The sequence below is a fragment of the Ailuropoda melanoleuca genome, chromosome 3 (assembly GCF_002007445.2).
Source record: "Ailuropoda melanoleuca isolate Jingjing chromosome 3, ASM200744v2, whole genome shotgun sequence".
Lineage (NCBI taxonomy): Eukaryota > Metazoa > Chordata > Mammalia > Carnivora > Ursidae > Ailuropoda > Ailuropoda melanoleuca.
In genome coordinates, this window is record NC_048220.1 from 38,547,826 (window position 1) to 38,574,943 (window position 27,118).

The 27,118-nt window shown below is 40.3% G+C and overlaps 1 protein-coding gene across 1 annotated transcript in view; it reads left to right on the top strand.

The window, feature by feature from the left end:
• RAB3C (RAB3C, member RAS oncogene family) overlaps positions 1–27,118 on the top strand; it is a 289,724-nt gene that overhangs the window by 225,095 nt on the left and 37,511 nt on the right. The window contains exon 4 of the mRNA XM_019798663.2: positions 7,621–7,745. Coding sequence (XP_019654222.1) covers positions 7,621–7,745 — 125 coding nt within the window. The remainder of the gene's footprint in view (positions 1–7,620; positions 7,746–27,118) is intronic.

A 27,118-nucleotide genomic window follows, 5' to 3' on the forward strand; every position in this document is an offset into this window, starting at 1 on the left:
ATATGGACCACAGCTTCTTAATCCAGTCATCTGTTGAAGGGCATCTCGGCTCCTTCCATGATTTGGCTATTGTGGACAATGCAGCTATGAACATTGGGGTGCATATGGCCCTTCTCTTTACTACGTCTGTATCTTTGGGGTAAACACCCAGTAGTGCAATGGCTGGGTCATAGGGTAGTTCAATTTTTAACTTTTTAAGGGACCTCCACACTGTTTTCCAGAGTGGCTGTACCAACTTGCATTCCCACCAACAATGTAGGAGGGATCCCCTTTCTCCACATCCTCTCCAACAATTGTTGTTTCTTGCCTTGTCAATTTTTGCCATTCTAACTGGCGTAAGGTGGTATCTCAGTGTGGATTTGATTTGAATTTCCCTGATGGCTAATGATTTTGAACATTTTTTCATGTGTCTGTTAGCCATTTGTATGTCTTCATTGGAAAAGTGTCTGTTCATATCTTCTGCCCATTTTATGATTTGTTTATTTGTTTCTCGTGTATTGAGTTTGAGAAGTTCTTTGTAGATCTTGGATACCAGTCCTTTATCTGTGGTGTCCTTTGCAAATATATTCTCCCATTCCGTGGGCTGTCTCTTAGTTTTTTTGACTGTTTCCTTGGCTGTGCAGAAGCTCTTTATCCTGATAAAGTCCCATAAGTTCATTTTATCTTTTATTTCTCTTGCCTTTGGAGATGTGTCGTGAAAAAGGTTGCTCTGGCCGATGTCATAGAAGTTGTTGCCTATGTTCTCCTCTAGAATTTTGATGGATTCCTGTCTCACATTGAGGTCTTTCATCCATTTGGAGTTTATTTTTGTGTATGGTGTGAGAGAGTGGTCAAGTTTCATTCTTTTGCATGTAGCTGTCCAATTTTCCCAGCACCATTTATTGAAGAGACTGTCTTTTTTCCACCGGATGTTTTTTCCTGCTTTATCAAAGATTAGTTGCCCAAAGAGCCGAGGGTCCATTTCTGGGTTCTCTATTCTGTTCCATTGGTCGATGTGTCTGTTTTTGTGCCAGTACCATGCTGTCTTTGTNCAATTCTCCTTTTTGATGGGGCCTTTCCCTGGTTTGGGGATCAAGGTAATATTGGCCTCATAGAATGAGTTTGGTAGCTTTCCTTCTGTTTCTATTTTTTGAAATAGCTTTAGGAGAATAGGTATTATTTCTTCTTTGAATGTTTGGTAGAATTCCCCAGGAAAACCGTCTGGGCCTGGAGTTTTATTATTTGGAAGGTTGTTTATCACTGACTCAATTTCTTCATAGTTAATTGGCCTATTTAAGAAATCTATTTCTTCCTGTTTCAGTCTTGGTAGTTTATAGGTTTCCAGGAAGGCCTCCATCTCTTCCAGATTGTTTAGTTTTTTGGCATATAGCTGTTGATAAAAGTTTCTAATAATCCTTGCAATTTCAATGGTGCTGGTCGTGACCTCTCCCTTTTCAGTCATAATTTTAATAATCTCAGTCCTTTCTCTTTGTTTTTGGACAAGTTTTGCCAGTGGTCTATCAATTTTATGGATTCTCTCAAAGAACCAGCTTCTAGTCCTGTTGATCTGCTCTACTGTGGTTCTGGTCTCTAATTCATTGATTTCTGCTCTAATCTTGGTCAACTCCTTCCTTGTCAGTGGGTTAGGCCTGTCCCTCTGTTGCTGTTCCAGTTTCTTGAGGTGAGNCCTTTAATAGAATAGGTATTATTTCTTCTTCGCATGTTTGGTAGAATTCCCCAGGAAAACCATCCGGGCCTGGAGTTTTGTTTTTTGGAAGGTTTTTTTTATCAGACTCAATTTCTTCATAGTTAATTGGCCTATTTAAGAAATCTATTTCTTCCTGTTTCAGTCTTGGTAGTTTATAGGTTTCCAGGAAGGCCTCCATCTCTTCCAGATTGTTTAGTTTTTTGGCATATAGCTGTTGATAAAAGTTTCTAATAATCCTTGCAATTTCAATGGTGCTGGTCGTGACCTCTCCCTTTTCNCCTTCCAATTTCATTGGTATTGGTTGTGACCTCCCCTTTTTCATTCATAATTTTATTAATTTGGGTCCTTTCTCTTTTCTTTTGGATAAGTCTTGCCAGTGGTCTGTCAATTTTATTGATTCTCTCAAAGAACAGCTTCTAGTTCTGTTGATCTGCTCTACTGTACTCCTGGTTTCTCATTCATCGATTTATGCTCTAATCTTTGTCAGCTGCTTCCTCATGTGGGGATTAGGTCTGTCCCTCTGTTGATGTTCCAGCTTCTTGAGGTTAGAATATAAAAACTGCATTTTAGATTTTTCTATTCTCTTGAGTGAGGCTTGGATGGCTATGTATTTTCCCCTTAGGACTGCCTTTGCAGTATCCCATAGGTTTTGGACCGTTGTGTATTCATTCTCGTTGGTCTCCATAAATTGTTTAATTTGTTTTTTGATTTCCTGGTTTATCGAGTCATTCTTGAGCAGGATGGTTCTTAGCCTCCAAGTGTTTGAGTTTCTTCCAGGTTTTTCCTTGTGGTTGAGTTCCAATTTCAGAGCGTTGTGGTCTGAGAATATGCAGGGGATAATTTCAATCTTTTGGTATTGGCTGAGACCTGTTTTGTGACCCAGAACATGGTCTATGCTTGAGAATATTCCATGGGCATTAGAATAGAATGAGTATTCTTTGGTTCTGGGGTGTAGTGTTCTATATATATCTATGAGGTCCAACTCGTCGAGTATGGCATTCAAAGCCTTTGATTCTTTGCTTAGTTTTTGCCAGGGTGTTCTGTCTATTTCTGATAGTGGGGTGTTGAGGTCCCCTACTATTACTGTGTTCTTATCTATATGTCTCTTTATTTTGGTTAAGAGTTGGCTTGTGTATCTTGCTGCTCCCCTGTTGGGGGCATATATATTAATAATTGTCATATCCACTTGTTGAATACTTCCTTTAAGAATAATATAGTGCCCTTCTGTATCTCTCTCTATGGCCTCTAGTTTAAAATCCAGTCTATCTGATATGAGAATTGCTACTCCAGCTTTCTTTTGAGGTCCATTTGCGTGGAAGATGGTACTCCATCCCCTTACTCTAAGTCTGAATGCATCTTTGGGTTCAAAATGAGTCTCTTGTAGACAGCAAATGGATGGGTCATGTCTTTTTATCCAATCTGCAACCCTGTGGCGTTTTATGGGAGAGTTTAAGCCATTTAGATTGATAGAGATTATTGACAGATATGATTTTAATGATGCCATTTCTCTTTAAAGTCTTTGTATCGGTTGTGACTTGCTGCTCTGTATCACTCTTGGGGCCTTTTTACCTTTATAGAGCCCCCCTTAATATCTCCTGTAGGGCTGGTTTCGTGGTTACGAAATTGGTTAATGATTGGCGATTTTGGAACGTCTTTATTTCTCCATCAATTCTGAATGACAGCTTTGCTGGATAAAGGATCCTTGGCTGCATGTTTTTCTCTGAAAGAGCTTTAAAAATGCCCCCCCAAGCCTTTCTCTCATTCCAGGTCTCTGTAGACAGGTCTGACGTAATCCTGATACCTTTGCCTTGGTACGTGAGAAATTTCTTTGCCCTGGCCGCTTTCAATACTGTATCCTTGGATCTAATATTTGCGAATTGCACTATGACATGACGTGGTGTAGGTTTGTCATGGTTGAGTTTGGGAGGGGTCCTCTCTGCCTCTTGGACACGAATGTTTGTTTCCCTTGCTAGATTAGGGAAGTTTTCAGCTACAATTTGTTCAAATATCTCTTCTAGACCTCTGTTTTTCTCCACCCCTTCAGGGATGCCGATGATTCTGACATTGGATCGTTTCATAGAGTCAGTAATCTCCCGTAATCTACATTCGTGGGCGTGGATTTTTTTAAGACCAGCTTCTATTTTCGTTTTTTCTTCTACTAACNTCCAGATTCTATTTTAGCTTTGTCTTCTACTAACCCATCCTCCAATTCGCTCATATGTTCTTCTGCCTCATTCTCCCTGGCCGTCAGAGCCTCTAGTTTTGACGGCATTTGGCTCATAGAATTTTAAATTTCTGCCAGATTCGCTCACATTTCCACCCTTAGAGATGCTATATTCTCATTAACATTTTCGTTAATACTTTTTTCAAGTCTACACATCATCTTGGCCATTGTTACTCTGAATTCCATTTCTGATAATTCGGTTATATCCATATCCATCAGTTCTGTGGCAGAGGCCACAGACTCATTGTCTTTTCTTTGCTGGGGGGATTTCTCCTTCTCGTCATTCTGATGAGAGGTTGCGGGGTTGTCCAGAGCCCAAATTATTGACCGGGACCCAGGCAGTGCACCCTTGTTTTATAGGGACCTTAGGGGGTGTGGACTGCTTGATTTTTCAGCCTGCCTTCTGGGGGAGGGGCCTGCACGCTGATACTCAGGCAACCCTGTTTGGGTAGAGTCTCATGTCCCCTGCGAGGGGGGATGGGGATGGGCACACTGTAAGCCGGTGTTTCCAGGCTTTTGTTCTCTGGCGGCTTTCTCTGGTGGTTTGCTGTGCCTCTTCTGAGCGTCAGAGCAGCAGTGGCCGAATCTCAGCCTCTGTCACAGAACAGAGGGATTGCGGACCGTTCTCCACTGATGTTCTGGCCACTTTAACTCTGTTTCTATTGGTGCTGCTCAACCCTGCAGCGTCCCGGGATGTGCGCCCCACACCCGGCGTCCCGGCCCTCACTTCCAGGGCCGGCGCGTCTCTGTCCTTTGTGTTTCTAACACCGCCAGCTGCCAGCCGCCCCGCGCGCTCCCGCAGCTCCTGGCCTCAGTCTGGCCATGCTCGTTCCCGTTCCCCGGCTCACGGTCTCAGTCTGCTGTCTCGCGGGTGCCAGTCCACAAGTCCACCCACTCCCCGTGCAGGTGGCTACTGCTTCCTGGCGCCCGAACGCGGCGGCTCCCTCCCCCTTCCGTTTATCTTCCGATATATGTGCGCGTTTTCACGGCTCCCCGCTTCGTACCTCAATTCAGCGCTGGAGATGTTCATTTGTAGAGATCCAGATGTATCTTCCTGCGTCTCAGGCTGATTCTGTGGGTGTTCAGGCTGGTCTGGTACCTATCCAGCTCAACTCAGGGGACCGGCTGAAAAGGGGTCCCCTACTCCGCCATCTTAACTCCTCCCCCACATTAAAATAGTCCTTAAAAACAAATGGAGGGGGAATGGTTTTGATACAGTCATGGCTATATATTTATATATTTTTACAAATTGTTAGGTAATGGGGAATGTTGTGTATGCATAAATGTGTAACTCATCATGGTAGACGAAGAACCCATGGGTTATTAAATCAGAAATGAAGGGCACCTGGGTGGCTCAGCTGGTTGAGCATCTGACTCTTGGTTTCTGCTCAGGTCATGGTTTGGGGTCATGGGATCAAGTCCTTCATGGGGCTCCACACTCACTGGGGAGTCTGCTTGAAATTCTGTCTCTCTCTGCCCCTCACCCCAAAAAATAAATAAATCTTTAAGAAATTAGATCAGAAACAAGATACTTGTATATGTTGAACAGTAGAAGCAAGCATTCCATCAACTTGGCTTAAGAGTACAAATAAGTTGGCCAAGTTGTTCCTTCTCCACATTCACAAAGGTACACCCTGGTTAAGTTTGCACAAACAGGGTGGGGGAGGATGAGTTTGCCTAGGTCCAAGGAGTGGTAAGTTGCGTCAAGCAAGCATTTATCCTCTGTAAACTCAGAAAGCCATGTCTTTATATCCTAGCCTCAACTCCTTCCTTATACAACGACATTGTCCTGTGACTCCCCTCTCAATAACCTCTTTCTGGTGATTTGATTTCTAGATGTGTGCAGGGTAGCTTTGTCCGTTAACAGAAGGGCTTTCTACCTAGATCCTTGCCAGGCATTGGCCAGGTCTTGGTTAATAAGACCTATTGGAGCAGAGGGATAATTTAAAAATTACCTGAAGAAATCCAATTAGATTTGAGTTCCTTTGAAAGAACCTTTGGAATGTCTTTTTTAAACTATGCTAGCACTTGAGATTTAAGGTGTAATCATGTGTAGCATGCATTTTACACCTTAATTCACTATGAACGTATCATTTTTCATAGACCACACACATAAGATGAGGTGACAGAAAATTAGAGTTCTCAGTGTTTGCTTTTATTTTCCCAATTTATGATACATGCTGACTCTCCTGTTGCTAGAGGAATGTATTGTTAACTTAAGTATCAGAATTAGAAAGGTCGTGTCTCCAGATGTCTCTGATAAAATATACCATGTCTCTGAGCTGTTCACATGGGACATAGGGTATATTTCTCCAGCTATTTTAATCTCATTTGAAAACCTGAACTTGGTTCAGGGAAATGCTCTGAAATAAAACACTATCTGCCTTGTAGCTCTATCCTTTCTTCTCAGAAGGAAGAGACAGTGATCACATCTGACTGAAAGATCTCCTGCTACAGTTGAAAGCTATTTGTTTTTATTCTCTCTTGACGCTGAGAGCCGACTGTTGCTATTTTCTATTTAATACTCTTGAAAGACTTGACAATTGCTAGTAGAAACATTTCTAAGTTTCTCTTTTTGACATTTTACAGATCCCTTTCTTTAAACTTTCATCCTCTTTTTCAACATTTTATATCCCGCTCTTGACCACCCATTGAGTGGTATATCTTTCCTGCCTATCCTCCATTGCTGTTCTCAAATAAAAACATGACCAACATAGAGGGAGGATTAAAGAACATGGCCTCCTTTCAGCTTTTTCTCTAAAATGACAAAGGCACAAGTATGTGACTTCTCAAATTTATAATAAGTAGTAAGAGCACAGGCTTGAGAGCCAAACTACCTGGGTTTAAACTCCTAATCTGCCACTCTACTAGCTGGCTGTTCTTGGGATGATTATTTAACCTCTCTGTGTTTTGTTTCCCTCAAGGGTAAAGTGGGGATAAGTAAGATTCCTCTGATTCTGAGCGTTAAGTTAATGTAACCTATATGAAGTTCCTACAAATAGGAACTATAAAAATTCTGTCTCGAGTTCAACATCAGAAGTTGGCTGTGTGCGTCATGACCCATACTAGAAGCTAATTTGGAATTCTAGATACCCTGCCGACAGTAACTTAAAGCCCCAGCCCATTACATTGTCATTTTGAAATGAACCTGGCATTTTTCTCTTAATATAAAGCATGAATATATTAGTTCTTATGATTCATTCTTTAAAATCAACATTATCCCCATATCTCCTAGGCCCTAATTGTCCTAGCTCTTGAAGTTGTTGTAACAAGGGAAAATGGTGGGTTTTGTTTTTGTTTTTGTTTTTGTTTTTGTTTTTTGTGGTGGGCTGTAAAGTGAACAACCATCTTGGATTTCCGAAAAATGAGGCGTTTCTAGGAACATGGAATTTTTACTGCAAAAACTGGGAATGTCCTGAGCAAACCAGGATGGTTGCCCACTCCAGCTATAAAGATACTACATAAGGTGTAGGTAAAAGGGAGAAAGGAAAAAACAGTAGTCCTATTAATACCACCAAATAAAAAAGAATTCTTAGTACAAATATTCGCTGAGTATCTGACGGGTGAGATTGCCCTGAAATCATTAATTCTAAATGTCAGGCATTTGGGCTTCATTTTTTGCTATTACCATCGTCTGTGGGACATACTCCTCCTTCATTTTGTGTTGTGTTCTCCTCTGATCATTTTTTGCCTTGTGTTTTTCTTTTAGGTCAACTCAGATCAAAACGTACTCTTGGGATAATGCCCAGGTTATCCTGGTTGGGAACAAATGTGACATGGAAGACGAGAGGGTCATCTCAACGGAGAGAGGCCGACATTTAGGAGAACAGCTCGGTAAGTGATACGTTAACAAAACACAGAGCTTGCTCATTATTTGCAACACTGCACAGAGTCAAGCTAATTGCTCGGATGGCTTAAGGAAGAGACTTTCAACCTTGCAGTAGAAGCCAAGATATCCTCCGTAAGTAGTAAGTGGATTTCCTCCCACTTTGTGTGGCACTATGAGAATCTGAGCATAATTACAAAAGCAAAATAACCGGAATGTTAATCTAGTATAAGGTATTCGAATTCTCATTTCATGAGAAACACAGGCTGAGCCTTGCCTGGTATTTCTTCATTGTTGTTTTTTTCCTCCATATACAGCATCTTGCATTGAGTGAGCATTTTATTATCATGTGTGATTGTCGTCTGGTTTCTTTGGAAGTTTAGTAGCACAGGATAGGTCACAGTATAGATCCTGGGACATCACTGACAGGCCTTGCTCTTAAAAACGTCTTTGGGACTCCATCTCCTCGCCTCTCAAGAATATCATGACCCATGCCTTCTTTACCACGTTTTTGTAGATAAAACTAACCAAGGTAAGAAATAGGTATTAGAGAGCTTTAGAAATCACACAGCCCTTTTAAACAGAAAACATTGTATCTTTAGAGAAAAATACCGGAGTAGGGTAGAGTTTTGGTGCACAGGAGGGAATCGTGATTGATTTATTAGTTCAAGGCATTTACACTGAGCACCTGTGATATGCCCTGTACTGTGCCAGATATCACGGGGCGTACAAAAACATATGATTCATTGTCCCTGGGCTCAGGTTGCTTTTGGTCAAGTGAGACATCAAGAGATCCACAGAAAAAAAGCAGAAACAACCAAACAACAAAAACAGGATAATTATCTAGGAGGCAGATGCCAAGGGGAAAGCAACAGGGGAATGGAGGCAGACCGGAAGAGAGGTACCAGGAGGTGTGGGAATAGAGTGGGACAGGAGGCAGGTAAAGCTCAAAGAAGATGGGACACCTGGAGAAAATATGTGTGGAATTGAGCGGAACAGCTAGAAAGAGGTGAGTGATGAGAGGACATAGAGATCATATGGGTTAAATGCCAAGATAAGGCCTGAATGGACCCTAAAAGAGAATAGAATTTGAAAATCACAAACAGGAGAGGAGGATTTATGAATAAAGGCTAGTGTAATACTACTGAAGTAGAGAACAGATTTGAGGAACAATTGAAGCCCCAGAGCAAAAGAGCTGGAATTCTTTTTTTTTTTTTTTAATTACTATGTTCAGTTAGCCAACGTATAATACTTATTAGTTTTTGATGTAGTGTTCAACGATTCATTAGTTGTGTATAACACCCAGTGCTCATCACAACATGTGCCCTCCTTAATACCCATCACCCTGTTACACCCCCGCAACCCTCAGTTTGTCTCCCTCTCTGATTTCTTCCCATTGTTTTCCCTTCCTTCCCCTATGATCATCTGCACTATTCCTTACATTCTTTACTTCTTCTTCCTGCTCCTCTTCCTTCCCTTCTCCCTCCCCCTCTCCTTCCTCCACACACAACAGAGAACATCGAGGTATTCATAGCAGGGCAGAGTCTGGCTCTCCAGCCTTTTTGGCCAGCACCTGCAGTGAGAAATATGTTCAAGCTAGCAGCCCAGCGCATACATATGTACAGAGAGAGAATGAAACAGAAGTTTCACAAAGTGTATTTACCCTTACTAGATGAGATTTATTCAGATATTTTTCTATCCAATTCCCTTTCTCCCTCTATCTTTTAATAGCGGCCTCCCCTACTATTGATTTTGGGACCTAGTGATGGGCCTCAGCCTACAATTTGAAAAGCACTGCTGTGAAGGGTTACTTTGAGATCAGTCTGCTGGTCCTGGGCAGCACATATTGGAGAAGCACAGACCCTCTCAATGGGTCATAATTGGGTCACTCTATCATGTGGTCATCCCATAAAAGAACTATGCACAGTCCATTCTGAGAGCTTGAATATTTCCTTGTGATATCATCACGCTCACTAGACTAAGGGCTGTTACCCGATGACCACAAGAACACTTCCACCAAATGTCTGTGGAACTGCCCGTGAGAAGTCACACAGCTGATGTCTGGTCTCTCTGGTTGCTCTTGAATCTTTAGCACTTCATTTATAGGGGCTGTCCCATTCTATCGCTTTAACAATGTTTTTATTGAAAATTCTAAAAAACTTGGCAACTCTTAGCAAGTCAAGGTATTAGGATTGGAGAATAGTAGATCTCCAAGAGAGAAAAGAAACCTAGCAGAGGGTTGGCAGGGTGTCTTCCTGAAAATCTCTCCTTTCCCTGTATTTTCTTCACTAGTCAGACATATGGCACATTGGGGGTGGGGGAACTGCTCCACAGATAGAAATTTCTCTCTATATATAAACCTGAAAATTGTTTGGTTCAAACAAAAATGGATTGAAGGCAAACAGTGTTTAATGTCACCAGTAAAAAAGAGCCAGGTAACTGCATAAATTCTTCACTACTTTAATAAATTACTTGGGTGTTCAGAAGAGCAGGTTATGGAAGGGAACATGAGAATGATGGGAATGACTCAAGAAGGTGACCTTCTTAGAACGAAGCCTGGGACTGGCATCAACACGATCCCTGTTCATGCAATGCAGAGCTGTAAGAAAGTCCCTGCAATTGTGAGGCAGAAATGTTTTAGGATCCTGTGCAAGTTCTTCCAGTGGTTTCTAATTGATTTTTTTTTTTTTTTGCTCTCTATTTAATATAACCCAACAGTTGTCATAGCAACCAACACTTGTGCATTCTTAGAGAGTCATTTACCTCCATTAATGTGGTTTGTTCTTCTCGTGACTGCACACACTTCTACAAATGATCATGAGAGATCATTTGTATGGAAATAACCCATTCTCAAAACCTAAATGTAAATATTTTAAAGGTCTTTGCTTTATTTTTTAAAATTACTAGTGAAACTCCATTTTCCGGAATTCCCTTACATAGACCCAGAGGTTGGGCACTGTTTTTTTGTGTGTGTGTTTTTGTTTTTTTTATTATGTTAGTCACCATACAGTACATCGTTAGTGTTTGATGTACTGTTCCATGATTCACTGTTTGCATATAACACCCAGCGCTCCATGCAATACATGCTCTCCTTCATACCCATCACTGGCCTATCCCAGTCTCCCACCCCTGTCCCCTCTGAAGCCCTCAGCGGGCACTGTTTTTAAACAACATTTGCACATTTTAGTAAATGGTTGAAAATAAGTGTTCTATCAGTCTGGTTACAATTAATTCTCCATTTTGAATAGTTGCACCCATATAACATTGGCTAATCCTAGTGAGGGTATTTGGAGGAACTGAGCTGTAACTCAGCTCTTTAAAATCCTTGTATGGTAGTCACCCTTGTCAGTCCAACTTAGCTCACCGAGCATTTACTCAGTGTTCACAATGTGTCAGCTGCTGGTAATACCACCCCTTACCTTCCAGGAACAAATATAGTCCCTGAGCTAGGCTGTACAGACAGTGAGTGTTTTCCTGGCCTTCCCTTTCCTCATTGTCTGTTCGATTTCACCCTTTGGTTATGTCCTCCTTGTAGAACTTGGCCTTCTTGGCTTCCACTGCATGATGCCCTCTGTTCTTCTCCCTCTCCGGCCATCCATCTGTTTCCTTGCAAGATCCCTCCTCTTTCTCCTTCTTGCACTTTTACATTCTTTCCGAGGCCCAGCCCTCTTCATTATCTCCCAGACACTTCCCTGGTAAGAACTGCTGCCACAGACCATGGCAACCAAATCTTTTTTAAAAAATGGATTCCAGTACAATTAGCCTACAGTGTTATATTAGTTTTAGATATCAACACTTCCCTACGTCACCCAGGCTCACCACACAAGTGCATTTCTTAATCCCCATCACCTGTATCATCCTTCCCCCACCTGCCCCCCACCTTCTCTCCAGTAACCATCAGTTTGTTCTATAGTCTATAGTCAAGACTGTTTATTGGCTTGTCTCTGTTTTCCTTTGCTCATGTGTTTCGTTTCTTAAATTCCACGTATGAGTGAAGTCATATAGTATTTATCATTCTCTGACAGACTTATTTCACTTAGCATAATACTCTCTAGCTCCATCCATGTCATTGCAAATGGCAAGATTTCATTCTTTCTATGGCTGAATAATATTCCACTGTGTGTGTGTGCATATATACATACATACACGAATGTACACACATATGCATCACATCTTCTTTATCCATTTACCTATCAGTGGACACTGGGGTACTTCCATAAAACAGCTATTGTAAATACTGTGTTAAAATAAGGGTGCACGTATCCCTTCGACTTGGTGTTTTTGTATTTTTTGGGTGAACACCCAGTAGGGCAACTCCTGGATGGTAGGGTAGTTCCAGTTTAACTTTTTGAGGGACCTCCATAATTTTCCCCAGTGGCTGCACCAGTTGGCATTTCCCCCAACAGTGACAACCAAATCTTGTTCTCATCCTGCCCTCTCCCTGGAGCCACAGGCTCCTCTGTCCTCTTCCCGCCAGAGGGGTGCACGTTCCGTGCGCCTGCGGGAGGGCGGTTCCGTAACCACGTGCAGCTAAATCGGCCGAGGTTCTTGCTCAAGTGCACGTGGTCAACCCAACACAATCCTGCTGCGTTAGAGTTTCTGAAGCTGAAGCCCAGGAATCTACGTTTTTAAGAAACTCTCTTTCACACAACACTAATTTCAGAATGCTGGCTTAGATGGTGGCAAGTATTTGGAGAGGGTAGAGAATCGTCTCCAGAGCTGAACGTTATCCTATAGCTCATACTGTTCTTTCAGTGCATGTTTTTAACATTTGCTGCAGATGCGTGTAACAATACATAGGAAAGTTTTAGATTTGTATTTTATCTAAGCAACAAATTTATAATATGGCAATAATCTAGATATATGTACAATATTGTAACTTAAGATTTAAAGGTAAAACGGTTTAATATTAAATGAGAAAAAAATAGAAATAATATTTTCCTAAAATAGAAGTCACTCAAATAGAAATAAGAACAAATTTATGGAGGGGAAGGGATTTATAGTGCCTTGAAATTATAGATGAAAGGATATTTGAGCTATTTTTGGAAGCTCTGAAAGGGCAAAAAGTACAGAAATTCTGAAGTTTGCCAAAAATGTAGTCAGAGAAACAAAGACTGCAGATAAAAAAAAATTGAGAAGTGATTTTTTTTATAAATTATTTGTAAGGATCCAGTTTTGAAATGTTCTTAATTTGCATTAATATTTCTTTTAAATCAAATAATAGATACTTACTCCCTTTTACTCTTCAAACAACTGTCATGATATTATGTGCATGTATTACTAAATTCCAGACCCATCTTTCCCTCTTGTCCAGCACAAAGACGCCATGAGGATTTCTGACAACTATAAAATATGTTAACACTTGGCCACTTTTCCAATCTGTAAAATTTGCTTCTCATTTGCCATTGTAATGATGTATTTTGTTTTGATTATCCATCTGACAAATACTTATTAAACACCCACAGTGACATCAGGGAGTCATAAAATATGTATTTTTCTGTTCTGAAGCTTAACATGTGGTCTGTATATCAGAAATATAATCAAATATCATGAATATATAAATTAAGCAGCTGGAAAACATCAAAACAAGTGCAATTTGAAGAGGGGAGGAGGGGCACGGAATTGTAGGAGTAGATAGTTGCTTCTGTTTTGGGAATATAAAGACTGACAAAATACGTTCTGCCTGTACCCTGAAGCACACTGATCCGATAAACACTGGCTTAACCGGTCCCTTCAAGGGAATAATATGTTGAAGTAGAAAGAGGTAAATTAAAGACAAATAAATGGAAAAGGGTACTCCTTCACATCACTAAGACTATACTAGAGGAACTGACTGGGTGTAGGCAGGATATATAATTATTGCTTAAAAGGTCTAGATAAGTCAAGGAAGGTAGATCCACCATGGCTGAAAGAGTTTGGACTCCCTGTGAACATTTCTGTCGCATCCGGGATAAGAATTCAGGCACGTTGATCACACTGCCTCATAGGCCTGATATCGCTGGTAGAGACAAGTTAGCTGAGGTGAGAGGACCACCGTTACAACTCATCCAGGGAAGTTCTACCTCCTTGGATTTCAGTGCCAGTGCTCTGGTTTCCTGCCGAGTCTGCACAAAGCCAGGGTTGCCTAACTTGAGAATTCTGATTCCGGGATCCTCTAATCTGCTCTGCTCCTATGAATCCTTTAGGGGCAACCACTCTTGTCTTTTATTGCCAACCCAGGGAAGAGAAAGCAAGACAGGAATTGTAATAAGAAATCATGTTGCCATGGGAACCATGAACTTGTGGATCCACGTGGTCTGACCCTAAGCAGCCAGATTCTCTTCATATGTTTCTTACTGAAGATAATTATAATAGTAGGCTCATACCTTCCCTGACCTCTAAGCTCACTCATGAATCACTGTATCCTTAGTACAACCTTGATGTACAGAATAGGTCTTAAGTGAATTTAGTTTTCTCTTTTACAGTTCAGGAGGGAACTGGGTCCTATATAATAGTAAGCCTATTAAAACTCTGTTCCTGGATGCCACAATCTTCCTGTGATCTACAGACTTCCACCGGACGATGCCATAAAGTGACTACACCCTCGTTAAGGATAAATTCTCTTAAATGCAGTCTCACCCAAATACGTAATTTCTCCCTTCAACACATGTCCATCTTTCTGGAGTCTCTTCCAACATTAGTTTATTAGTTTATTAAAAGTGGAAAATTCTTTAGTCATTCTGTGCTTTATAACCTTGAAAATTCTTATTGCCTTACTCTTTGAGCCTTAAAATGGACACTGAGACAGCACTAAACCATACAGCAATTTCTTAGTACCTTTTTTTTTTTATTTTTTTTTAAAGATTTTATTTATTTATTCGACAGAGATAGAGACAGCCAGTGAGAGAGGGAACACAAGCAGGGGGAGTGGGAGAGGAAGAAGCAGGCTCATAGCAGAGGAGCCTGATGTGGGGCTCGATCCCATAACGCCAGGATCATGCCCTGAGCCGAAGGCAGACGCTTAACCGCTGTCCCACCCAGGTGCCCCAGCAATTTCTTAGTACCTTCAGAACATCAATTTACAGGGGTTCCTGGGTGGCACAATCAGTTAATCATCCAACTCTTGGTTTCAGCTGAGGTCAGTATCTCAGGATCGTGAGATAGAGCCCACAGGGCTCTGTGCTCAGCGTGGAGTGCTTGATTTTCCCTCTGCCTCTCTCTCTCTCTCTCTCTCTCTCAAATAAATAAATCTTTTAATAAAACACCAATTTACAACATCTGTAACCAAAACCACTTAAGTTCTCTTCTAAATAATGAGAAATCAATGTATTGTGGAGCATGCTATTGTCTTGACTGTTTGATGCACGGAGAAGGCCACATCAGAGTGACCTGAGGCCAGTAATAACAGAGATGAATTAACTCCGAAGTCACAGATGGGCCTCAGAACACTGACGGGGTCTTCCTTTTTTCCTCCAAAAACTCAAATCAGGCAAGACCAAAGCAAAGAGAGGGAAATGAATCTAGAAGGAAGATGGGATCTAGAATAGGTGTTCTAAAAAATAATCTCAGCGTTCAAGTCATATCCAGGCCAATAAATTGGAGTCTCGAGAACAGGACCCGAAGTATTTTTTTAAATTACTTCTGTTGCAGCAATAATTGACATATAACATCATATTAGTTTCAGGAGTACAACATAATGATTCGATATTTGTATATATTGTAGAGCAATCACCACAAAAACTTTAGTTAACCTCTGTTACCCTACAGAGAAGAATTCTTTTCTTACGATGAGAACTTTTAAGATCCACCCTCAAAGCAACTTTTATTTATTTATTTTTTAAAGATTTTATTTATTTATTTGACAGAGATAGAGACAGCCAGCGAGAGAGGGAACACAAGCAGGGGGAGTGGGAGAGGAAGAAGCAGGCTCACAGCGGAAGAGCCTGATGTGGGACTCGATCCCACAACGCCGGGATCACGCCCTGAGCCGAAGGCAGACGCCTAACCGCTGTGCCACCCAGGTGCCCCTCAAAGCAACTTTTAAATAAAAATACAGTATCATTAACTGAAGTCATCATGCTATACGTTGTATTTCCATGACTGATTTATTTTATTACTGAAAATTTATATATTTTGTTCCCCTTCACCATTTTGTCCACCGATCACTCCCGGCCTTTGGTAACCATCAGTCTGTTCTCTGTGTCTATGTGTTTCATTGTTTTTTAATTTTTTTTAATTGAAGTATAGTTGACATGTAATATCACCTTAGTTTCAGGTATACAACATAGCGACTCCACAATTACATATACTACCACATGCTCACCATTGTAAGTGCAGTCACTGTCCTATGAAGTTATTAGAATATTACTGATGGTAATCCATATGCTGTGCGTTTCATTCCATCACTAATTTACTTTATAACTGAAAGTTTGTACTTTATAATCCCCTTCACCTATTTCACCTCTCCCCATGCCCCTGCTCTGACAACCACCAGTTCTCTGTATTTATGAATCTGTTTCTAGTTCGTTGTTGTTGTTGCTTATTTTTTATGTTCCACATAAGAGTCAAATCACGTCTTTCTCTGACTTACTTAGCATAATACCTTCTAGGTCCAACCATATTGTCGTAAATGGCAGGATTTCATATTTTTTATGGCTGATAATATTTTATGGTGTATATATACCACATCTTCCTTACCCATTCATCTGTCAGTGGACACTTAGGTTGCTTCCATATCTTGGCTACTATAAATAATGCTACAGTAAACACAGGGGTGCATATATCTTTTCAAGTTAGTGTTTTTGTTTTCTTTGGATAAACATCCAGAAATGGAATTATGGATCACACAGTACTTCTATTTTTAGTTTGTTGAGAAACCTCATTACTCTTTCAGTAGGAGCCCCGCCAATTTACATTCCTACCAACAGTGCACTAAGGTTCCCTTTTCTCCCATCCTAGCCAACACTTGTTATTTCTTGTCTATTTTGATACTAGCTATTCTGATGGCTGTAAAGTGATATCTCAGTGTGGTTTGGATTTGCAGTTCCCTGATGATTAGTGATGTGCATCTTTTCATGTTATCTGTTGGCCATCCACATGTCTTCTTTGGAAAAGGCCCCTAGATGAGGGCCCCCTCAGGCTGATCCTTCCTGTTTAGCAAGTGAGCCTTTTACATAAAGTCTGGGTGTCTTTCAATTGGCTGTTTCTAGGCCCTGGAGATTTAAGTCTGTGTCCAAGTACTTTAAGAGCTTTTTCTCAGTTTACTACAATGTTGTGGGTGTCATGGATATAAGCCCCATTTGTTTTCAAAGCTAGGTGTTTTGGGGGACTTGTCTTTCAAGGGCAGATCATAAAATTTGAATACGCTACGTGGAGTTTAAAGCCTTTGATCCTCAACCAGAGGCTTTGGGTTCTGTGTTCTTTACTTTACTCATCGTAGGTGGTTAAGCCAGGAATGAAGTTGATAGCAAGATGGTGTCCCAGCGTCTCCTACCACTTTGATGTGGCCATTCTCTTGTTCACCTAGTGGGTAGGAGTTGCTCAACCACATTTTAGACTTTTTGCCCCAGAGGATTCTTCCATATGTAGCTGCAAATCCGTTGTGTCTGTGGGAGGTGAGTTCAGTATTTTATGGCACCGTCTTGAACCAAAACCCAACTGTATTTCTTTTAAGTCTCAGGTTATTCCAAGACATAGTCATGTTTGAGAACTACTGACGTACAGGGAAAAACAAAATAAAACAAACAACAACAACAAATGGCAGAGTACTAAAGAGCCAGCAGAAGGAAGTTGTGCTTTATGATGCTTTTCACAGTTTGCAACCTTGCTGCTCTGCCTCAGGGAGCTGGTCCACAAAGCTGGCTTCCTCCTGAAACCTCCACACTACCCTAGTCTGGCCCCCTGTGGCCAATAGTTACAACACGTTTAATAAGGATTTTTGTGGTCAGAAGAGCAATATAAGGTTACAGAACGGTATATAATTAGTGGGTCCAGTGAGAATTTAGCGAAGTCTGCTTGGAACTGTGTAATGAGTCACTGAGTTAAAACAAGTGTGCTGTAGATTCTCATCCCAAACTGCAGTGGGGTCACCTTAAGAATTGATTTCTTTGGGGGGACTGGCAGTAAATGCTTTTCTGAGTAATTTGGGAATTCACTACAGTATTTTATGAATTCATTCAGTCATTCAATATAATTGAACACCACCTATTGGCCAGGTGCTGTGAGCAAAGCAACAGTATGACCAGTCTCCTGCCACCCCCCACCCAAGCAGATTCTAGTCTAGTGAGGGACACTTAAACAAAGACTTTTAAAAAAGACCATATATATTGCCATAAAAGAGATGTGACTCAGTGTTTGAAGAGCTTAGAAGGTAAATATCCCCTCTCTGAAGACTGGGAATGGTGACATTGAGGAGATGATGTTTGAACCAAGTCTTGAAGTATAAGTAAGATGCATTGGGTGGACAACAGATGATTGTCCTTCTAAGCTGAAGAAACAGATCTGGAGAGATCTAAGGCTGGGACAGCGGGCACACCATGAAGAGCCTTTTTGTAGGACTGAAGAACTGGACTTCATCTTCTAAGTGCTGCAGAACCAATGCTATGTCTTAAATAGTTGGGTGACATAAAGATCACATTTCATTTTGACCATTTAGCCTGGCAGTGGTATTTAAGATCAGCCGGGGTGCAGACAGAAAATGTTAACACTTACATTTTTTGCATATGAATACTCATACATTTTTTTAATTGTTGGCTTTTATAATGAATTACTCCAATAGTATATTATAATTCATAAATATTTGTATATTAGTGTCAAATCTTATTTTTGTTTTGTTTTTTTTTAATTGAAATATATTTGACATACAATATTGTGTAAATTTAAGGTGTATAAAGTTAATTTCATATATTTATACTATATTATATTGTAACATGAATGCCATTGTAATGATAATTAACACCTCTGTCACCTTACATAGTCTTTTTAATAGTTGGAATAATGAAGTTCTAGAGTCTTATCAAGTTTGATGATTATAGTACAATATTGTTACTATATTTGTTGTGCATTAGATTTCCGGGGCTTATTTACTACCCGTTGTAAGATTGTACCCTTCAGCAACATCTTTCCTGTTCCCCAATCCCCATCCTTTAGTAACCACTATTTTATTGAGTTTTTACAAGTTTGGCTTTTTAGATTTCCACATATAAGTGATAGCATACAGCACTTAAATTTGTCAGACTTACCTCACCTAGCATAACATGCACAGTGCCCATTCATGTTCTTGCAAATGGCAGGATATCCTCCTTTCTCACTGAATAATATCCATTGTGTATATGTACCACAATTTCCATATCTTTTCATCCATTGATGGACACTTAGCTTGTTTCCGTATCTTGGCAGTTGTGAATAATGCTGTAATAAACATGAGAGTGCATATATTTCTTCAAAATTCTGTTTTCATTTCCTTGGGCATATACCCAGAAGTAGAATTGCTGGATCATCTGGCAGATCTATTATTTTTGAGGAAACTTCATATTTTTGATATTGCTGGGACCAGTTTACATTCCCACCAACAGTATGTGAGGTTTTCCTTTTTTCCACACCCTTGCCAGCACTTGTTATCTCTTGTCTTCTTGATTGCAGCCATTGCAACAGGTGTTGAGATCTTTTCATAGACATTCTGGCCATTTGAATGACTTCTTTGGATAAATGTCCATTTAGTTCTTTTGCCCATTTCTTAATCAGATGTTTTTATTGTGAGTTGTTTGATTTCTTTTTATATTTTAGATATTAGCTCCTTATCTGATAGATAGTTTGCAAAATACTCCTTTCTGTAAGGTGCCTTTTCATTTTGCAAATTGTTTTTTTTTTGTTTGTTTGTTTGTTTTTTGTTTTTTGTTTTTTTTGCTGTGCAAAAGCTTTTAACTTTGATGTGGTCCCATTTGTTGAATCTTGGTTCTGCTGATTGTGCCCTGGGTGTCATATCCAAAAAATCATCGCCTAGACTAATGTCGAGACATTTCTCCCCTACGTTTTCATTTAGGAGTTTTATAGTAACAGTATAATGTTTAAGCTTTTGATTATTTTGAGTTAATTATTATGAGTGGTCTAAGATAGGGGTCCAAATCTGTTGAAGAGACCATCCCTTCTCCACTGGGTGCTCTTGGCTACCTTGTTGAATATTAATTGATCATGGAACCAGGAATTTACTCTTGGCTCTTTATTCTGTTCTGCCAGTCTATGTGTCTCTTTTTGTGTCAGTACCATACTGACACAAATGTTTTTATTGCTGTAGCTTTGTAGTGTAGTTTGAAATCCAGATGTGTGGTAACTCCAAGTTTTGTTCTTTTTCCTGAGGATAGCTGTAGCTATTCAAGGTCTTTTGTAGTTTCATACAAATTTTAGATTTTTTTCCATGAAAAATACATTTGTTATTTTGATGGGAATTGCACTGAGTTTATAGATAGCTTTGGGTACTATGGCCATTTTAACAATATAAATCTTTTCGATCTATGAACACAGGATGTCTTTTCATTTGTTTGTATCTGCTTTGATTTCTTTTAGCAACCTCTTGTTTTTATTTTACAGACCTTTCACTTTCTGGGTTAAATTTATTCTTAGAATTTTATTGGCTTTCACATTATTGTGAATAGGATGATTTTATGTATTTCTTTTTCAGATGTTTCATCATTAGTGTATAAAAATTCAAATGATGTTCTGTGCTGATTTTTGTATCCTCCAACTTTACTGAAATTGTTATTTCCAAAAGTTATTTTGGGTGAGTCTTTGAGATTTTTTTATAAACAGAACCCTCTCCTCTGCAAATGGCATCAGCTTTACTTCTTCTTTCCTGATATGGATGTCTTATAATTTTTTGTGTTGCCTGATTGTTTTAGGTAGACCTTTGAGAACTACACTGAGTAAGATTGGTGAGAGTGTGTGCATCCTTACCTTTTTCTGATCTTAAAGGAAAGCTTTCAGTTTTCTTCCATTGCGTATAATGTTAGCTGTGGGTTTGTCATATGGTCTTTATTATGTTACGTTACTTGTATACCAAAGCTGCCAATGTTTATTATCATGAAAGAATGTTGTATTTTATCAAATGCTTTTTCTGCATCTACCGAAATGGTCATGGCGTTTTTCTTTCATCTTATCGTTATCTATTACATTTTTTAATTTGCATATGTTGAACCATCTTGCTTTCCAAGGATAAATTCCATCTGGTCATGGTTTATAATCCTTTTTATGTGTTCTTGAATTCAGTTTGCTATTATTTTGTTGATATTTTTCACATTTATATTCATCAGGGATATCAATTACTTATTTAATCTCCTTAATACATTATTAGTCTGGTCAGATATTCTATTCTTGGTCAGTCTTTGTAGGTTTTGTTTCTAGAAATTGATCCATTTCTTCTGGGTTATGTACTTTGTTGTGATATAATTGCTCATAATGGTCCCTGACAATCTTTTGTATTCCTGTAGTATCAGTTGTAATGTCTCATTTTTTATTTCTCAAGTTATGAGTCTTCTATCCCTTTTTTCCTAGTCTAGCTAAAGGTTTGTGATTTTGTTTATCTTCTCAAAGAATCCTGGCTGGAATTCTACAAATTTTTCACCTCCAATGAGTGTCTGTCCTGCTTTGCACTCTAGTTTCACTTGTCCCCGTTGTGGCAAGTGGGAGTGGGGCAAATTCACCAAATGCTTTGGATTCTCAGCCCCCTTCAAAGTCCCATCCATCTACTTTCTGATGCATGAGTAGGTAGAAATCTCCTGGGTGTCCTGGTGTAATGTCAGAGGCACTTTCATTTAGTTATGAACGTCCAATTCATAGTAAATAAGAGGGGAGAGAAAAAATGATTCACAAAGCTGAAGTCATGATGCTGACATCACTCTTTCTGAACTTTTTTTTTTTTTTTTAAAGATTTTATTTATTTATTTGACAGAGACAGAGACAGCCAGCGAGAGAGGGAACACAAGCAGGGGGAGTGGGAGAGGAAGAAGCAGGCTCATAGCAGAGGAGCCTGATGTGGGGCTCGATCCCATAACGCCGGGATCACGCCCTGAGCCGAAGGCAGACGCTCAACCGCTGTGCCACCCAGGCGCCCCTGAACTTTTTTTTTAACTGGAAGAAGTGTGCTATTTAAAATGTTTGGAGGGGCGCCTGGGTGGCACAGCGGTTGAGCGTCTGCCTTCGGCTCAGGGCGTGATCCCGNCCTGATTAGAGGATGGATTGTTGAGGGAAAACAGGAAGCACATGCACACATTGGTCCCTTAAGTCAATATGTCTGAAGCTGGAGTACAAACCTGAGTGTCTTAGCTATTCAAGATGATTCTAATATACAGCAGAGAACCCGATTTATATCCTCCACATGTGTCACCTGAATGTGTTGAAGGTTGAGAAGGACAGATCTAAACTGAGCAGTGAAAGTGGGGATGCAAATGCAAAGAGAGCTTTTTAAATTTTGAGGCAATAGAAAAAATAACACTTGGTGAATATCTGGATTCTGGAGGCTGAGGATATGGAAGAGTCAAAGATGATCTTAGCTGTCTGGCTTGAGTAATGAGTTGAAGTCCTCATGTAGCGAGAACCTGGGAGTAGAATCAGCATGCTAACCTGCAGAAGGGGAAAAACCTGGAAAGAGGCAGAGAGAATGGAGATACGTGGTGGAGAACCAACCATAGGGTGAATGGGACAAGTCTAGTGAGCAAGCATAAAGAATTGGTCTTGCACTGCAATCCTGAAATCCATACTTTTAAAGATAACAGGAAATTACTGTTCAGATACAAATAGCCACCCTTTTCTATGAAATTAAACGAAGGAGGACGTTAAGAGTTGTCGCCATTAAATGCATTTTTGTATAACATGAGAAACTGCTATGAAAAAGTAAAGCAAATTCTAAGATTTGGTCATTGTGGCTATGTCAGAATTATTCATTATAGCTAATTTCAATTCATGGGCTTCATTCTGACCGAACAGTGTCTACTTAGCTTGCTGAGGGCCACTTGTTTTTTTTTAACAATTTTTTATTATGTTAGTCACCATACAGTATATCCCAAGTTTTTGATGTGAAGTTCCATGATTCATTACTTGCGTAAAACACCCAGTGTACCATGCAATATGTGCGTCCTTAATACCCATCACCGGCCTATCCCATTCCCCCACTCCCCTCCCCTCCCCTCTAAAGCCCTCAGTTTGTTTCCCAGAGTCCATAGTCTCTCATGGTTCATTCCCCCTTCTCTTTACCCCCTTTCCTTCTTCCCTTTCTTCTCCTACCGTTCTTCCTACTTCTTATGTTCCATAAATGAGTGAAGCCATATGATAATTGTCTTTCTCTGCTCGACTTATTTCGCTTAGCATTATCTCCTCCAGTCCTGTCCAAGTTGCTGCAAATTTTGTGAAACCGTTCTTTTTGATGGCTGAGTAATATTTCATTGTATATATGGATCACATCTTAATCCAGTCATCTGTTGAAAGGCATCTCGGCTCCTTCCACAAGTTAGCTATTGTGGACAATGCTGCTATGAACATTGGGGTGCACATGGCCCTTCTCTTCACTACGTCTGTATCTTTAGGGTAAATACCCAGTAGTGCAATGGCTGGGTCATAGGATAGCTCAATTTTTAACTTTTTAAGGGACCTCCACACTGTTTTCCAAAGTGGCTGTACCAACTTGCATTCCCACCAACAGTGTAAGAGAGATCCCCTTTCTCTACATCCTCTCCGTTTCTTGTTTCCTGCCTTGTCAATTTTTGCCATTCTAATTGGCCNCATTCTAACTGGCGTAAGGTGGTATCTCAGTGTGGTTTTGATTTGAATTTCCCTGATGGCTAATGATTTTGAACATTTTTTCATGTGTCTGTTAGCCATTTGTATGTCTTCATTGGAAAAGTGTCTGTTCATCTCTTCTGCCCATTTTTTTTTATTATTTCTCGTGTATTGAGTTTGAGAAGTTCTTTGTAGATCTTGGATACTAATCTTTAATCTGTAGTGTCATTTGCAAATATCTTCTCCCATTCCGTGGGCTGCCTCTTAGTTTTTTTGACTGTTTCCTTGGCTGTGCAGAAGCTTTTTATCTTGATGAAGTCCCACAAGTTCATTTTATCTTTTGTTTCTCTCGCCTTTGGAGATGTGTCATGAAAAAGGTTGCTTTGGCCGATGTCGTAGAGGTTGCTGCCTATGTTCTCCTCTAGGACTTTGATGGATTCCTGTCTCACGTCGAGGTCTTTCATCCATTTGGAGTTTATCTTTGTGTACAGTGTGAGAGAGTGGTCCAGTTTCATTCTTTTGCATGTAGCTGTCCAATTTTCCCAGCACCATTTATTGAAGAGACTGTCTTTTTTCCACCGGATGTGTTTTCCTGCTTTATCAAAGATGAGTTGCCCAAAGAGCCGAGGGTCCATTTCTGGGTTCTCTATTCTGTTCCATTGGTCTATGTGTCTGTTTTTGTGCCAGCACCATGCTGTCTTTGTGATCACAGTTTTGTAGTACAGCTCGAAATCTGGCAACATGATGCCCCCAGCTTTGTTTTTCCTTTTCAACAGTTCCTTGGCGATTCGGGGCCTTTTCTGGTTCCACACAAACTTAAGGGCTGTTTGTTCCAGTTCTTTGAAAAATGCCATTGGTATTTTGATCGGGATGGCATTGAAAGTGTAGGTTGCTCTGGGTAGCATGGACATTTTGACTATGTTTATTCTTCTGATCCATGAGCATGGAATATTTTTCCATCTTTTTGTGTCTTCTTCAATGTCTTTCAAGAGCTATTTGTAGTTTCTAGAATATAGATCCTTTACGTCTGTGGTTAATTCCTAGATAACGTATGATTTTTGGTGCTATTGTAAATGGAATGGATTCCCTAATTTCTCTTTCTTCAGTCTCATTGTTCGTGTATAGAAATGCAACTGTTATCTGAGCATTGATTTTATATCCCACCACATTACTGAATTGTTGTATATGTTCTAGTAGTTTGGGGGTGGAGTCTTTGGGTTTTGCATATAGAGTATCATGTCATCTGCGAAGAGAGATGGTTTGACTTCTTTGCCAATTTGAATATCTTTTATCCCTTTTTGTTGTCTGATTGCTGTTGCAAGGATGGCCTACAGCGAATATCATTCTCAGTGGGGAAAAGCTGAAAGCCTTTCCCTTAAGATAAGGAACACGACAAGGATGCCCACTCTCGCTGAGGGGCAGCCATGCCGGAGAAGCATGGGCAGTCCTGGTGGTAGACCCTCCCACCTTGGACATTGGAAAGCTTCCTGTTTTGGTTCATACCTGCACTGTTGCCTCCAACCACCCCACTTTAACAGATAACGATGCTTTTTTCCTTCAGTTTTTTCATCTCAACCCCTTATCCCTATGAAAATAATACTGTAATTAAGCCAGGTTGAGGGAGACAGAAACTATAATGAGGAGGAAAGCCTTGCCCCGAAGTCAATTATTTTTAAAACTCAGACCACCTGTTCCAAAAAGTTTTGATTCTTTTCTTCAGCTTGTAGAGATTTATTTAAATCTTAAGTGTAGTGTTTATTTTCATAAATGGGAATTGCCAACTTTTAGATTCAGCAGGGAGCCCCAACAATGCTATTTAAAGGCTTCAAGTACCTGTCTGCACACAGCTGTCTGCCGAGAAGCACTGCCATCTGACTGTTATTTCCACTGGCTCACGTTCTTTTTAGCTACGTGTGCCCAGGAGGTATAAAATAAACCAACAGGGTATATTTTAATGGCTTTGGGTTGGTTTAGGTGTGGTCATACTCATAGGGTGGTACAGGAAGGGACCTCTACCTACCTCCGCTGGTCCTTGTCTCATTGGAGCTCTCCCATTCCTGGTAACTTTTGACCTCCCATTATTTCATACCCTATGGATATCCACTCTCTTTGCTGGCAAGTGAAATGTCCTCCCCAGCAAATTTCTGTTTCTTAAAAAGGAAGCTACCATGCATGCCAGTTTGCTTGGGAGAGTCTCCATTTATGTTTGTTTCCCAGTGTAAGGGTTAATAACACCCTCTTTCAACCTCAAAAATGACTCAGTTTGGATGATCAATTTGATGTTCTTCCATCCCAGGATGGGCCACCCATGAAGCAGCTTTGGGTAAAATACTCCTGTTTCTCACTGACTTCTGGGTTTGGCATGCTGCTTCTCTTCTAGACCTCCTTTCTACCTCACCCTCTCAAATTTCCTAGTTCATGAATCCTCCAGGCTTTGGCAAGTCCCTCTTTTACTCATTGCTCTCTTCAGTCAACCCCAGTAACCTAGGCGATCCTTCTTATACTCCTTACTCCTACAGATCTCTGCCAACACTTACTCGATCTCTGGGATATCCCTATCACCCACGAGTCCAGATCCTTCAAGGGCTGCCAAGACGCTAGGCGTATTCTTGATTAACAGCGCCCAACTCCCACTGCTTTCTACCATTTGCAGATCAAAACTTTTCCTCTAATTAAAGTTCGCTCTCTCCTGCCCCACCTAACAAAATGGCCCATTTCTCATTTTTCTTACCTGAATTTGGCTCAGAACCAGGACCCTTCTCCTTTTCTTAGAATCCTTCAAGCTGAACTCTATTCACATGAACTTGCAAACCTATTATAATAGGTGTTTAAACACCCACACAGTTCCATGTCACAGAGATCTGTGTAAACTGGCTTTGTTTTTTATTTGGTTTTTAAAAACAAAAATTGCTATTATTCATGTTACTTAATAAAATTAAAGTCTGGTATAAGAAAAACTGTAAAAAAAAAATACAAACTGTAGCATCTGGGTAGAATGTAAGTTTTGAGAGTTAAAAGAGCTAAAATTAAGGCAGATTATTTGTTCATGCTGAATTGTGAAACACACAGTTCGGGAATGAGGGTGGCAGAGGGTCAGGTCTGTTCATCAGCCCTGCACACTTGCCAATGTTCTTTCCTTTCTCTCAGGGCAAAACGATCAGAGCTGGGAATAGTAGGAGAACAAATCACTCTAACCAAACTCACAAGGGACTGATTTCTAATTAAAAATGCCTTTTATTATTTGTACTGAGAAATGTAAATGTCATGTAGTTGGTAATATTCCTGTCAGGTAATCAGTGCATCCTTTTACCAATAGTAAAAATACCCTTAGGAAAGGCGTTCAATTTCATAAGGCTTCTCAGTGGCCTTAGATCAAAGAAAAGGGAGTCCAGTAATGTTCACTCTTTTATTCCTTATTCTACTGAGTGCATATTCTGCGTCAGGCCTCTGGCACTGAGGGAATACGAGTGAGAGAGACAGTGCTCCCTCACCCCAGTGGAGATGAGCAGGCAGGCAAACCTGAATACCCACACTGCTGGATACAGGCATTCTCCCATCTCCTTTGATCACCTTGGTCAGTAAGTACTCTCCATCCCAGACTTGCCTTTTTCCTGACTCATGTAGATCAATTCCATTC